Source organism: Lycorma delicatula, chromosome 9 (assembly GCF_047948215.1).
Source record: "Lycorma delicatula isolate Av1 chromosome 9, ASM4794821v1, whole genome shotgun sequence".
Lineage (NCBI taxonomy): Eukaryota > Metazoa > Arthropoda > Insecta > Hemiptera > Fulgoridae > Lycorma > Lycorma delicatula.
The window spans coordinates 106,560,229-106,574,865 of NC_134463.1; the positions used below are offsets into that span (position 1 = coordinate 106,560,229).

General features: G+C 26.8%; 1 protein-coding gene across 12 annotated transcripts in view; it reads right to left on the bottom strand.

Annotated features, from left to right (window-relative positions):
- Window positions 1–14,637, bottom strand: part of mub (poly(rC)-binding protein mub) — a 493,744-nt gene that overhangs the window by 32,562 nt on the left and 446,545 nt on the right. For all 12 annotated transcript variants that reach the window (XM_075376032.1, XM_075376033.1, XM_075376022.1 and 9 more), the window contains one exon: window positions 2,767–2,860. In XM_075376032.1, coding sequence (XP_075232147.1) covers window positions 2,767–2,860 — 94 coding nt within the window. The remainder of the gene's footprint in view (window positions 1–2,766; window positions 2,861–14,637) is intronic.

The following is a 14,637-nucleotide window of genomic DNA, read 5'->3' on the forward strand; positions in this document are numbered from 1 at the left end:
CAAATTTAAAATTCTGTTTACATTTTGTATAGAATGTATCAACTATTAATCTGAAAAAGATAAACTTAATGAAAAGACTAACAGGCTTAATTATTAACTAGTTATACCATACTTAGCTTCTTTGGAGATCATAGTCTGATGTAACAGACGGTAAAACTTTACTGTAACAGACCAGCATTCATTCTATTATATAAATTGATTTTATTCATTATTTTTAATCAGTAGCTTTTATATACTTTTTCAGAAAATATTCTTTTTAAGTTTTGAACACTTCTTATTATTTTTATTTTCTGACTTTAAATATGAAGAAATTAAATCAATAAAAATATGAAAAAACTTTTGCAAATTTTTTTTTTGAAATTTGAAATACAGGCTTTATACCTACTTTTTGCTACCAAAAGAAAGAGATATTTTATAAAAATAGTTTAAAAGAAGTTTAATGTAATTTGAACAAGTTTCCTAGGGAAATTAGCTCAAGATACGACTTAACAAAAAAAATCAAATGATAAAAATAAAAGGAAATAAAATTTTAAACAAACCAGAAACATTTTTTGTTAGATCTTAAAATCCAACAAAAAATTGGGGCCAAAATTTCCTCCATTAGAGAAAAAAAAAAATTATTTTTTTGGAGGGAATTTACAGATGCCGAGAGACATTTCAGCAAAAAGAAAAATAATTGAAACGTTTTATATTAAAATATTTTTCAGAATATTTATTGATGGTTCCAACCTGGATAATATTATACAAACAAAAATCCACACTTTTGCACAATCAATATGTTCAATGACATAATTTTAACACCATATTTTCTGCCATAATGTTACCTTGATATTACAAAGAAACAATTTTATATGGTGTAGTAAAAATAAAGGGACACAAACTTTCTTTATACTATTTGACAGTCTCAAAATCAGAAATTACTGCATAATCCATAGTACTTTCAAAATCGGTAGACCAAGATGGTTTATCTTAAATATTTTATTTATATATATTTCTGCATAAAGCAGTAGCATTCATTGTATATAAATAAACTAGTCACCTTTCAACAATTTTTTTATGCTTGAGATTTCACTTAACACTTTAAAAAAATAAATTTTTGAAAATTATATTTATTAAAAACCTAAATTTATCTACGTATGTCAAATTAATTGTTTTAACAGAAGCACTTCAGATAAAATGTTGTTTCCAACACACCTACTAAGTAATCAAATAAACCTTAAAAACGACAATATGACTAACACTAACCGATTAAATACGTGTTTTTTTGTTTTAGCGTATGAACTCAGTTGGGAGCTAATAACCAAAACTGAAAGCGATATGAAAAATGCATTAAAAAAAAGCCACCTATAAGTCACTCACATTAATATTAAAGTACATAAGAAATTTAAAAAAAAAAAAATTTAAGTAAATATTTTTTTTTTTTTAATATAACACCCATAAGTTCATAACAGAAAGTATAATTAAAAAATAACAGAATTTTAATTTTTATCAAAAAGAATTTACATATTTTTCTATACTGACACTGTACCATCAAAGTAATTCCCCATAGAAGCAACACACTTAAGGCAGCATTTTTTCCAGTCCTAAAAATATTTTTTTTTTATATAACCTTAACTTTACTTGGCCATTTTTTAATTATTTCATCTATTGCCACAAATATGTCTCCTTGTAATGTATTTTTTAATCAGTGGTAACAAGAAAAAGACACAGGTTGTCATGTCTGGAAAATATGAAGGCTGCAGGGTCAGTATGGTGTTATTTTTGGGTAAATAATCAAAAATTAATAGTGAAATGTGAGCTGGAGTGTTATCACAGTGCAAAATCCAAAAATTGTTTACCCACATTTTGTTTTTTGATTGCCTCATGTAAACTGTGTAAAATTCCTTAGTAATACTGTTTGCTGACCATACAACCTTGCAGTAAGAATTTGCAATGGACTACACCATTGTAATTGAAAAATACAATAAGCGAAGATTAACAATGAATAAACTTACCGGGCTTTTTTTGATCAGCTACAACTGTTCTGCAATGTTGCTTTTGTTGAAAATTTAACAGTTCTGGAACAAACTTTGCTATTGTTTGTTTCATGGCAAAAATTGTTTTAACTTGGGCCATAAGAGATGTCCACCTCTTCAGCAACTTCTCTAACAGTTATTTGACAATTATTGATTACAACAACCTTTATTTTGTAGATACTTTCACTGGTTGGTGACATATTATGATGTCCAACACTTTTGTGGTCTTCGATGTCTTTACGGCCTTCTTAAAACTGTCTATACCACTCAAAAACCCTTGGTGTTAACACAAGAACCTTGCCAAAAGGCTTCTTCAACACTTCACCGCACTTTATTCCACTTTAATGTAAATTCTTTGTTCCATTATTTGCAAATAAAATAAACCACCTATTGTAATTAAATATGTCCTAATTAAATTAAACTAAGGGTCTAATGCAGCTAAAAACATTTATAACATTATGTGGTGAAAAGACAGAATTAAAAAAATTTGTTATTTTTTGGTCAATCTCATAAAAAAAAAAAAAATATATATATATATATATATACATCTCTGTAACAATTCCCTCCACATACAGCTTTTAATACTGTAGATCCTTGAAAAACAATTTAATCTTATAATAAACAAAAATTTAGAATGGAACCTAAAAATGAATCAACTCGGTACAATTAATATTAAATTTTAATTTACCTCATCGAGTAATAAAATAATTAAAATTTTATATACATTCCAAAATACTTAACAATGTATTACCTGCAGGATTCAATCCTCCAGTGTTAGCAGCATTCAGACCCCCTAGACCTAGTGCTGCCAAACCAGCCAATGGACCACCAGCCATTTTACCCATCTGTAACACACTTTTTCTCTTTCCATATCCAAACAAAAAAATAGCATATATAAAATAATAATAATTATTAATTATTATTATTTTATCGAACATATACATATCCAACTGATTAATTTGACTTAGATCAGTTGATTTACCTTAAAAGTACTTTTATGAAAATCAAACATCATGAGTCAATATCAAATATTTCTTAAGTTTTAAAATACTATCAAATCAATGTAACCATAAGTTTACAATAAAGTTAAAGTTTTTATGTTACCACAAGTTTACATGAGTTTTTCTTAATGGAAAAAACTCTTTACAGTGATAAAAAGAAATTACTTTTAAGTGTGACTACTAAGTTTGAAGATAAACATATCACACAAATGAACAGTCAAATTTATATAAGTATTTAAAAAGATTTACCGTATTCAGTTTCATGTATACCAACTGCCTTTAAAATTTTTTTAGGTAAATTAAATAAAAGAAGGCTCTTCTGATTCACAAACAAAAAACAGATGGTTTTGTCAAATTAAAATTTTTAAGGATAATTTTTTTAAGTTTTTGAAATATATCTATATGTCAAACATTAAGTAATTTACTTTTAATGTTTTCATTTTTTTCTGGAAATATGATATATATTTTCTGCACTTAAATATAGAGATATGGTTTCATATTATATTGGTTTCTTTAAGAATTCAGTTATAAATTACAAATTAAAATGAAATTAAATTACAAAATTTTATTACATTTTGTAATTTAGATGCCAGTGTGGCATGGAAAAATATGTAACTAGAGTGTAGATTCCTTTTGGGTATCCAATTTTTATACCCCAGAAAAAGATTTATACATCACCTTTTATAAAACTGATTTTAAAACAAAATCAAAACTGTGTTCCATATACTGTAAACATAATAGTTTTAAAAATAGGTATAAAAAATGTATAACTATAATCAGTAGTGAGGCATTGTAAATCAATTAAAATATTAAATAATGCTTCAAAATTTTAATGACCCGTTTATGGATTTCACTAGTTTTCTAAGCAAGACCTAAGCAAGACCTTCAGAATTAGAGTTCTAAAAACAAAGAGCTCTTTTCCTGATGTTAATATGATTTGATAGAATAGAATAATTTTAAATACAAATATTTATACAAAAACATAACATACATAATGAATTAGTAAAATAAATAATTTCTTTAACTTTTCTTTCTCTATTAGGAAATCAAAGATTAAAATAAACATAGCTACAGAGCCAAATATAAAATTCTAAAAAGTAAAAACAAGACACAATCAATCAATTTATAAACTGAGATACCACCCAATAAAACAGAAATAGTATCATAAATTTAAAGAAAAGTTTTTTGATCGATAAATTATACTGAACTAAGAATCTTGTAAAAATCTACTACAACAAACTGATAACTTTTTACAACAGAAGAGTTTTCTTTAATTATTGTGATAAGAAGAAGAAAACAAAAGGTATAACAAATTAATTGAAAGGTAGATTAATTAAGAAAGAAAAGAATAAAATAATGAACAGATCCTATAATTATAAAAAAAAAAGTGTGAAAAAACTCACATCAGGACTTTCACTATGATTGAAAGTAAGTTTTCTTATGCCCATTTTCTCAATAACTGTTTTTTTTTTGGGGGGGGGGGATGGGCAAGAGGATCTGGTTAATTTTTAGTCAGATGGTCTTTTTGATACCAAAATTCTACAGGGAATATAAAATGGCTATTAGTACAGGAGTAGTTCAGTAATTAATGAGACAAATGACAACAGAACAGAAACTATTTAACAGAATACATTGAAGCTGACAGACATCAAAGTTGGAATCTCTGACAGAAAGTATCAGCTGTTTGAAAAAGGTTTTCAGTATAACTTTTGTTTATTTCAAAATGTCGACTCTCTTTGAAATGTGTACCGTGGAAGAACAGCGTGCTATGACAAGATTTTTATTTTCTGAAGGTGTAAAACTAGCTGAAATTCACTCATGGATGTTAAAACAGAAATGTAAAACATATTAACCGTGCAAATGTTTAGAAGCAAATCAAACAGTTTATAAATCAGGCAGGGCAAATGTCATGAATTTTCATCGAAGAAGAAGGTCAGTGTAAGTTTTGATTGATGTTTTGCCACTTTTTTTTAATTACACTATTTGTAATCAAACTTGAATTCATCATTTTGCACCAGAATACAAACACCACAGTATGGAATGGATAAACATTGAAGTTCACAATCTAAAAAAAAAAATTCAAAACCTATGCATCAACTGGTAAAAGTAATAATAATATTGGTATAATATTGGTAATAAAAAGGCCCATTTACTGTGATTATTTGGAGCAATAATGTACAATCAACAGTGAGTACTACTGTGACATGCTAGAAAATAAAGTGAAATGGGAAGAAACATCCTGAATTTTTAAAAAAATTTATGGCTTTGAGAGAGCAGAATGTTTCCTCCTCAATAGAGTATGAATAAGCAATGTGAATGGTTGGGTTTGGTTTGTGCTCCATCAGCCTTATCAGATATGATAAAGGTATTTATAATTTAATTGTTTATATAGTTAGCTTACATCTAATAAAGTTATTTGTTTTAAAAGCAATTTCTAATTGGTCAAATTCATTGTAAAACATTGTGTAAAATAAGAAACAAATCTTTAATTAGTGGGAATGGATTGTACATATCATGCTGTGTTTGTAACACAAAATTTCAGGGCACATGTGTTAATCTGAAGTTAGAAGGAATAAAAGTTCTTAAAAAAAAATAAGAAAAAGTGGAATTGTCAAGAATGTATGAAGGAGAAAAGAATACAATTATCACCAACATAAGAAGATTTATCGCTAAAAGATATTGTCAGTCTGCTAAACAATATTAGAGGATAATAAAAAAATGGACTACAATTAGGCAACTTCGTTGGAATGTTGCTATACAGACACTGAAGATGTATTAAGGAAAATCAACCAACAAGAGAAACAATTTAGTATATGTTTGGAAAAAACAGAAGCCCAATTTCTCAAAATACTCACTTTGAAAAATAATAACAAAGTATTGCAGAGGAATATTTAAAATTTCTAAGGAAAATTTCATTAAAATACATAATTATCCTTTGGAACCTAATGAAGACAAAGTTGATTTGTTAAAAGGTATGACAGGTATTGTTAACGTATTTGTTAAGGTATTGTTAAAAGGTATGACAGGCATTGAATTACCCCAATTTCTGATCAATGACTGTCTTCGACTCCCAGGATGAAGGGAAAATACACCACTCTCAATATTGACTAAACTGACAAGAAAAATTGACAAAGATAAGCACCTGAGAAACAGAAGAATAAAACGAGATTTCTCAAATGAGTCTCCCTATAGACATATACATCTACATCAACAAAATCCTATCTGTGGAAAGACAAAAAATTCTTGCAGCATGTAAGAAGACAAAAAAGGAAAAAGGATTAAAATACTTATGGATACATAATTGAAACATTTTAAAAAGGCAAACAGGTCGGCCAATCAGTGCACTTAAATATCTTTCTGATTTAGATAACTTAGTGAAGTTGACCTAAAATGTTATTTGTTTTTTTGTTATGTTTATAACAGTTAATAATCAGATAAAATGGTAGAAAAAAAATTATGTTTGGTTTTAGAAGGAACTAGATGCACATATGAAAACTTTTCATAATTTCTACAAGAGTTATTACTAGAAAAAATGCCTGAAATAATAGTACTGACTGAAATATGGATTTTTGAAAAATTATTTAAATACCAAATTGATAATTATGACTGTTTCTCTAACTGTAATTCTAGTAATCGAGCAGGAGGTGTTACTGTATATATTGAAAAAGGAATAGGCCTACATTGTATTGATTATTCTAAAATAAATTTTAAATCCACAGATGGTGTATGAATTGAAATAGAGTTTAATGTAATTGCTTTTTACAAATTTAATTCGCATTTAATGACACAACATTGGAAAGCAAAGCTAAATATGTATACAAAATAACAAAAAATATTGAAGGAGACTTATTAGAATTAGGTAGTGGTTAATCAAAAATGGCTAAGATTAATTGCAATGAAGCCAATTATATAATTTTTCAATTAAAATGTCTACCAGAAATGCTATATTGCAATTTAAACTGTAATACAAAAATAAATTGTAGATGCCAAATTATATCGCAAGTAATTACAGTTAAGTATCTGGAGTAATTTTAGACATGAATCTGTCTTGGAAGGAACATATAAGCAAGATAAAAAATAAATCTGATTAAGTATATATAAATGTTATTTGTTAGAGAATTTTTGTATAACAAAGTTACTGAAGATGTTGTGTCGCTCCTTTATAGAAGTGAGATTAATGTATGTAACTTGTTGGGGAGGTATGTATTATTCTAATATAAAGCCACTACTGGTAGCACAAAAAACATGTAATTAGAATGATTTCAAATAAAAATAGATTTAGCAAATATTTTTCACTTTTTAAAAAACTTAGCATTACCTTAAGATATTTGTATGTCTTTAGTGTTCTAAAAATTTCTTATAAAAGGTGTAATATGTACAGAGTAACACACATATATCAAGAATAATTCAAGTAGGAATGATAAATCTGTTACCTTTGCCAAAATTCGAACTGTATAGGCATTTTTATTCATTTGTGGCTCTGAAGGTATAAAGTTTGTTACCTAATAATATAATGGAATCCAGAAATTTTAGAAAATACAATGCTCTGTTATTTGTATGGTTACTAGAAATCAAAATCAATGAAATTGAAAAGTTATTATTCTAATCTAATTACTGTAGAAATTGTTATAAGAAATTACTATTTTACAATTACAATATTTATAGACTATTATTGTTATCTTAAGTTGCTATCTGCGTATCAGAATTTCTGTTTCACTCTATGAAATGTTATTGCGATGGTAACTCAAGACACGGATTTGTCTGCATAGGGTACCTAAATTTTCATACAAGTCACACATTTTATGTTATATTGCAGAAATTATTTTACTGAATTTTCTTTTTTTTTAATATTATTAAAAATAAAATATGTAATTGTGTGTGAAAATAAATATATATTTTCTTTCAAAAGGAATAATTCTTCTGCATAATACCTGCACCCAAATCACTCAAAAGTTGGGTTGGGAGGTATTGCTACATGTGCCTTACAGTCCTGATCATACCGTTAGATTTTGTTTGTTTGCTTCTCTAAAAGAATCTTTACGTTCTGTCAAGTTCAGCAAAAATGAGCAGGTCAAGAAAGGAGTACTAGTATGGCTCAAAGACCAAGGTGAACAATTCTTTACTACTGGGATAGAAAAGCTCACAGAGATGGAATAGTGTCTAAATGAAGGATTATGTTGAAAAAAAGATAGTTAGTTTCATTGATAGGGGACAAATAATCATTTTTCTAACATAATTTGTCTCTAATTACTGAATGTCCCTCAGTAGTATGTGAAAATTTTTATGCCTGACAGGGATTTAAACTGACAACTTCCAAACAAAAGATATTACAGGGAAACATTGAAGACTTTAAGTAAACATTTAAGTAAATGAATCTGAAACATCAGATGGCAGTAACTAAGTTAAAAAGTCAGTGGAAGAGTGCAACTGCTAACAGATTAAATCAGAGTGTGAAAGGAATGTTAAGAAGGGCTTCTATCAAAGCGTGACCCTTATCTGAAAAAAAGGCAAGAATAATGAATCCTGTTTCATTTTTATGTAGCACTGCATATTTTATTGAATATTATTTTGAAATATAATATTATATTGAATTGGCTGTTTCTTTTAAAAATAAAAAAACATCATTCTAATCCATCCTGTTATACGAATTTGCCAATACTCCAGCTCCATAGAGTACAAAGAGTATTTAAGTTGTGTTTTATATAAGACATTACCTACCAAGCTATGTTGAATCTAGTAATGAAGAGGACAGTAAATTTCAGGAAAGTGAAATTAAATTTATAATTTGAATATTGTAAAGAATAAAAGAGATTTAAAGAAATAAAGAGGATATAACTGAAGATAAAGATTGTATGTAACTGCGAAAAAGAGAAATTAAGAAAAAAGAACCATTACCAACGGTAAAAAAATGAAGAGGTAAACATAGAAAGAGATAGTTCGATAAAATAAATAACAATGTAGAAAGAAGAGCAAAAAATGAATGATCATATTTGAACAGACCAATGAAAAACAGAAGTTAGAGATTACTAATTTACATTTCAACCAAAAAATAATTTTAAAAATGGGAAGAAAAAAATTACGGATTACACTCAAAATTATCTAACATACATCTGTATAAAAGTTTAATACCAATCTACAAAAACAAAATCCTAATAAAAACATAATAATGTTACATATGTAAGTTTAAATCATAAAATTGTTCTATTCTAGGACTAAACTCTTTATGCCTTTAAAGTAATAACATTAGATTTAAAAAAAAAAAAAAATAAAGGTTGCTTGGCATTAATTTTTACATGAACCCTTTTATTCAATGGTGTAACAAATTCACTGGTGCAATCTCTCGAAAACAATACTGGAATACGTTTTGGTAATAGAACAATTCAATAAAATTACTTAATGGTTTCAACTACATGTGATCGGGTCCATCAACCAAAAGTAATACACCATTCCAGTTTAACATAGAAGCTAGAGTTTAATTACACCACTCAAATGAGAGAAACTACTAAAGATCTCAATGTAACATTAGGATTAAAATCATTAGCATCACAAAAAATGAAATAATGTTTTTAAAGTAAGAAGTAACAAGTTATACAATATTTGTCTGAAGGGAGATCTTCATCCAAAACAATCTGAATATCATGAATATAAGTAGGGGGAAGGGGGCAACAAATTTTTTGGTAAATAAATATAAATATTTCTGTTTGAAATTAAAGAAAAAAAAATTAAAATTATCTATTACACTCCACTCATGTTCCTCTTGTTACATAAATGTGTAACATTACAATTTAAAAAAATCATAAGTGCTAAATTAATTAAACTTTTTTTTCTGCAGATATACTTTTAATACATAAATAAATTACAAGAACATAAATTGAATTTAGATGATGATTTTTTCTGGTCCCAGATTACACATCTACATTGAGACCCCCCATTGTATTAATTGAAATAAGATGGGTGTATTGGAATCAGTATCAACTTGCAGACTATTTACCATAAAAGCTCCTACTGGCTGCTTCTTAAAAAAGTGGTGCAACAAGTTTGAACTAATGTTCTTCAGAGTTGAAAATAACTTTTATTCACATTTAAATTTAAAATCTTTTAATTTTAAGATTACAAATTTATTAACTAGTATATTTATAATCTAGTATAAATGGTTTTAGTATAAACAAATATACTAGAACTTATACAAATAAAATTTTATGGACTATAATTTGAAATGTTCTGTTTTAACATACACCTACACAATAGGAATTAATTTATACGCTTAACATCTTAATTATGGACTTTGTTACTTCAAAAATTATGAGATGTCTTTACTCCTTACTAAATGCATTTTGTAATATGTTTCACACTAAAACAATACCATTAATAGGTTTCGATAAAATCATTACCAAAATCCTGATACAGAATTATCAATAATAAATACATACTTATAATTTAAATTACTCTCAAAATAATTTAAAATTATTTTTTTAGTTATTTATTTTAATTTTCTTTGACTAAGCAATTAAGTTAGTAAAGCTGTCAAATCTTAAAATCAATCATCAAATCACTGCTTAATCAAACCTCATAAATATAATAAATAAATCTATAAGCATTTATTAAAAGCTTAAAACACCACAAAAATTTGTAAATATCCACACCTCTGGTGGTTGTGGAGAGGAAATCATTGTGGAATAAGCAGGTATGATTTCAATTAGATTAATCACTTGAATTAAATTCTTAAATTGTACGAAAATAAAAACTAGACAATGATTTTAATTCTGAATATAGTTTTTTAAATACAATAACTTGGGTAATCGATTAAGAAAACATCCATCATACTATCATTAAAACTATATTTATATAATGAATCATAAAAACTATACGGTTCTAAATGAACAGGTCTTAAAAAATGAAATAAACTTAACAAAATGATCAATAGTAGTTAAAACCGATATAGAATTAATTTTAAGTCTATTTTACAATTAAAGAAAAATTACAATGGCAGCAAATCAAAAGTCAATTAAAATTTCAAAACTGGTCTAATCTGGCCTCAGATCTAAAATCCTTAGAGTTAACAATAAAACTCCACTAATCAAAGTAACTTTTTCCTGGATATGATCTGGAATTTTATAGAACTACAGGGCATCTAATTATCTAATTATTAACAGTAAAAAGTTCTAAAAATTTCACAAATGTTAATAAAAAATTCAGAATAAAAACTTATACAAAAAACTTAAGACTATAAGAGAAATTTATGAATGTTGTCAATAGTTTAATATAAAAAATAGACATGGAAACTGAACTTTGCAGTTAAGCAGTCACTGCCAATATACACAGATGTTCAATTATTTATATAAATACAATTTTTATTAATTTTTTAATGCATAAAATAAAGTATGTAAATAAAATCTATAAGGGCCACACAAAAGGAGCAACTGGATTGTAGATTGGACATAGCTGGCAGTAGATTACATTTTGCTATGTTCTTGAGCTCATGGGCCAGAGCAGTGCAAAAGCAAACTAGTAATTTTTAAAAGATAATAAATAGTACATTCTGAGTTTGAATCGATATTCAAAAAAAGATTTTAAAGATTTAAACAGTAAAAAAAAATTTATTGCATTTTTAAGCCCATATTCAGAATTAATTATAAATAATGAAACTGTTTATAAAATAACACATTTTAAAATGAAAGAAAAAAAGAAATGCTGTCAGAGGTATCACAGGGCAAGGAAAGGATATTCCTTTACTTTTTGATTTGAAATAATTGGTCCTACAACATCATCACGAACTTAATATATTGGAAAAAAATATATGGAAAATTAACAAATAAAATTCATTTTAAAAAATTACCTATACATATTCAAATTAATAATAATAATTAAAATTTTCTGCAATGAACCACAACGTATTGTTTATATTTATATATATTTACTTCTTTAAACAGGAAAATAAGTTTTGAAAAATGATAACACCTTGAATTTATTTGTATAAATAAATGTTGCATCAATTTATTATTTGATTATTTTTTTTTTTAATAGAGAGAAGTTTTAATTTTAAAAAAATCATAAGCAAGAAAAAACTAATACTGGGTAATTAATTAAGTAAATTTAACCAAATTAAAAACCATAAAAAAAATTATATATATATATATATATACTACTTGATCTCAATAACATAAACAAGTTATACAATTAATTATAAAATGAAAAAAAAAAAACCAGAATATTATATCTTAATGTCATAAAATAATGATATACTTTATTTAACTCAAATAATTATATCATCTATAAATTAAATCTTCTAAAAAAATAAATGAAAATTATTATTTAAATAACTTGCTTTGATTCTAATTATAAAAAAAAGAAGTTTCATTAATATAAATTTATGTAGAAATATCAATATATTATAGTTGCCCCAGCGAATCTACAAGCTTGTGACGTCACATGCTGACATCTCATATTATTGTTTTCCAAAACATTATTTTTGCACGTAATTATTATTTTTACCTCATTTTTTGACTTACAAAAAATATGGGTGCCCAAAAAATGCATTTATGTAATTGTGAGTTCAGTTCTTTCTTGAGATGATTACATGAATAAAAATTCTTAATGACTCAATCTTGTAAACAAAAATTCCTTAACCAATGAATAATGCCCTGATTGGTATTATGTAGAGGCCAATAAAAACTTATACATGCAGTTAGAAATGATGTCTTTCGTCACGATTATATTTAGATCTGTCATTTGTAGTACACAAAGTGTGTATAAAGAAATAAACTTTAGTCCAATTTATATCATGTTCAGTGAAGGTATTCGGATAGCGTTTTTGTGCGGTCGTATTATTTTATTTTACTCATTGTTTTTTGAAATTTTTTGTAATATATTATTTTTTGTTTTATTTTTGTTCATTTGTTATTAGAGTGGTTTATTACAGCAGAATTTAAATCCGTAGTTAAGAAAAAAAACATAAGAGTCAAGTACATGAAATTATCAATGATTTTATAAAAAAAGAAGCTCTAAAAGTAGGTAAATTCACTGACAACAAACATATAATTGGCATTCAAAAATGCGAAGAAAGAACTGCTGCTGTTTGTAGGATATCAAGAACACAGGTTCAAAAACTCAGACGAGGAAAAAATGACGATTTTTCAATCAATATCCCAATCATGTTCTTTCAGTACGCCGAAAATGTATTAACAAGATTCAAAACCTGTCAGTGGACTGGATAGTTTTGATTTAGGTGTAGTTAAAAGAACAGTTAATTATTTTCATTCAAACAAGAATGAATTACCTACTTTAAAAAAATTACAGCAAGAACTTCAGTCATTTATTGATTTTAAAAGCAGTGAATCGACTTTAGCCATTATTTTGAAAAAGTTAGGTTTCAAACGGCATAAACTGAAAATAATACAAAACTTTTAATTGAGAAATCCGATATCAGGTGGAAGAGAATTGAATATTTGCAGGCAATGGCTAAGTGCACAAAAACAATGCTACAATTGTTTACTTGGATGAAACGTACATTTTAGGTAAGCATTGTTCAACAAAGTCACAGTTTGATGGCATTGTTGAGAGACTTTATGTGCCGATTAATAAAAGTGACTGTCTAATAGTAATTCATGCTAGAGGAGAAATCAGTTTTATTCCAAATACATTACTAACTTGGAAAGTCAGTTCAAAAAGTGTTGACTACTATCACAACATGAATACAGACAATTTCATGAAATGGGCACTTGAAAAATTGATTCCAAATCTTCAACCAATGTCAGTAGGTTGATGATAACGCCCCTTATCACAATACAGGTATTGATAAAGCGCCAAATTCTAACTCCAGAAGAAAAGATATGACCAATTGGCTGAAGAAAACCCATATTCTGTGTAATTCATAAATGCTTTAACCACAGTTATATGAATTAGTAAAGTTACATAAAAGTGAATTACAAAAATATAGTTGGATGAACTTCTGAAAAAAACATGGGCATCGTGTTCTTAGAATCCCGCTGTACCATCCTGATTTGAATCCGATCGAGATGGTATGGTCAGTTGTAAAAAGACATGTGACTAGTCATAACACAACATTTTCTTTCACAAATGCTGAAAAATTGACTACGGAGAAAATTAATTCCATAAATGAAGATGACTGGAAACCCTATTTTGAAAAAGTAAAAAATATTGAAGAAATTATATGAAAAACTGGAACCACTGATAGATAAAATGACAGAACGTTATATTATATGTGCACAGTCTGATAGTGAAAGTAAAAATGAAAGTGACAGTAATTCGTTTAGCGAGGATGGTGAACTTGCCACAAGTTTGAATTAGATGCATGATGAAAATTCAAGTAAGCTTTTGTTTATTATTAAAAATTAATAATTTTGTACAAATAAAGGTTATAAAAGAATTAATTAAGTATTTTTTATAATTAGTAAATGTAAATATGATAGTAATTACCACATATAATATGATAATAAGTAATACTTTGTTTTGATACGCGGAATTGATTTTTTCAGGCCGACTAGTAATACGCAGTCTGCTCGTGACGTCACAAGCTTGTACATTGGGTAGGCCTAATATATGTACTTTACATTTCATTACTTTTGTTTTTATTAAAAAAAAATGAAAAAAATAAGTTTTTA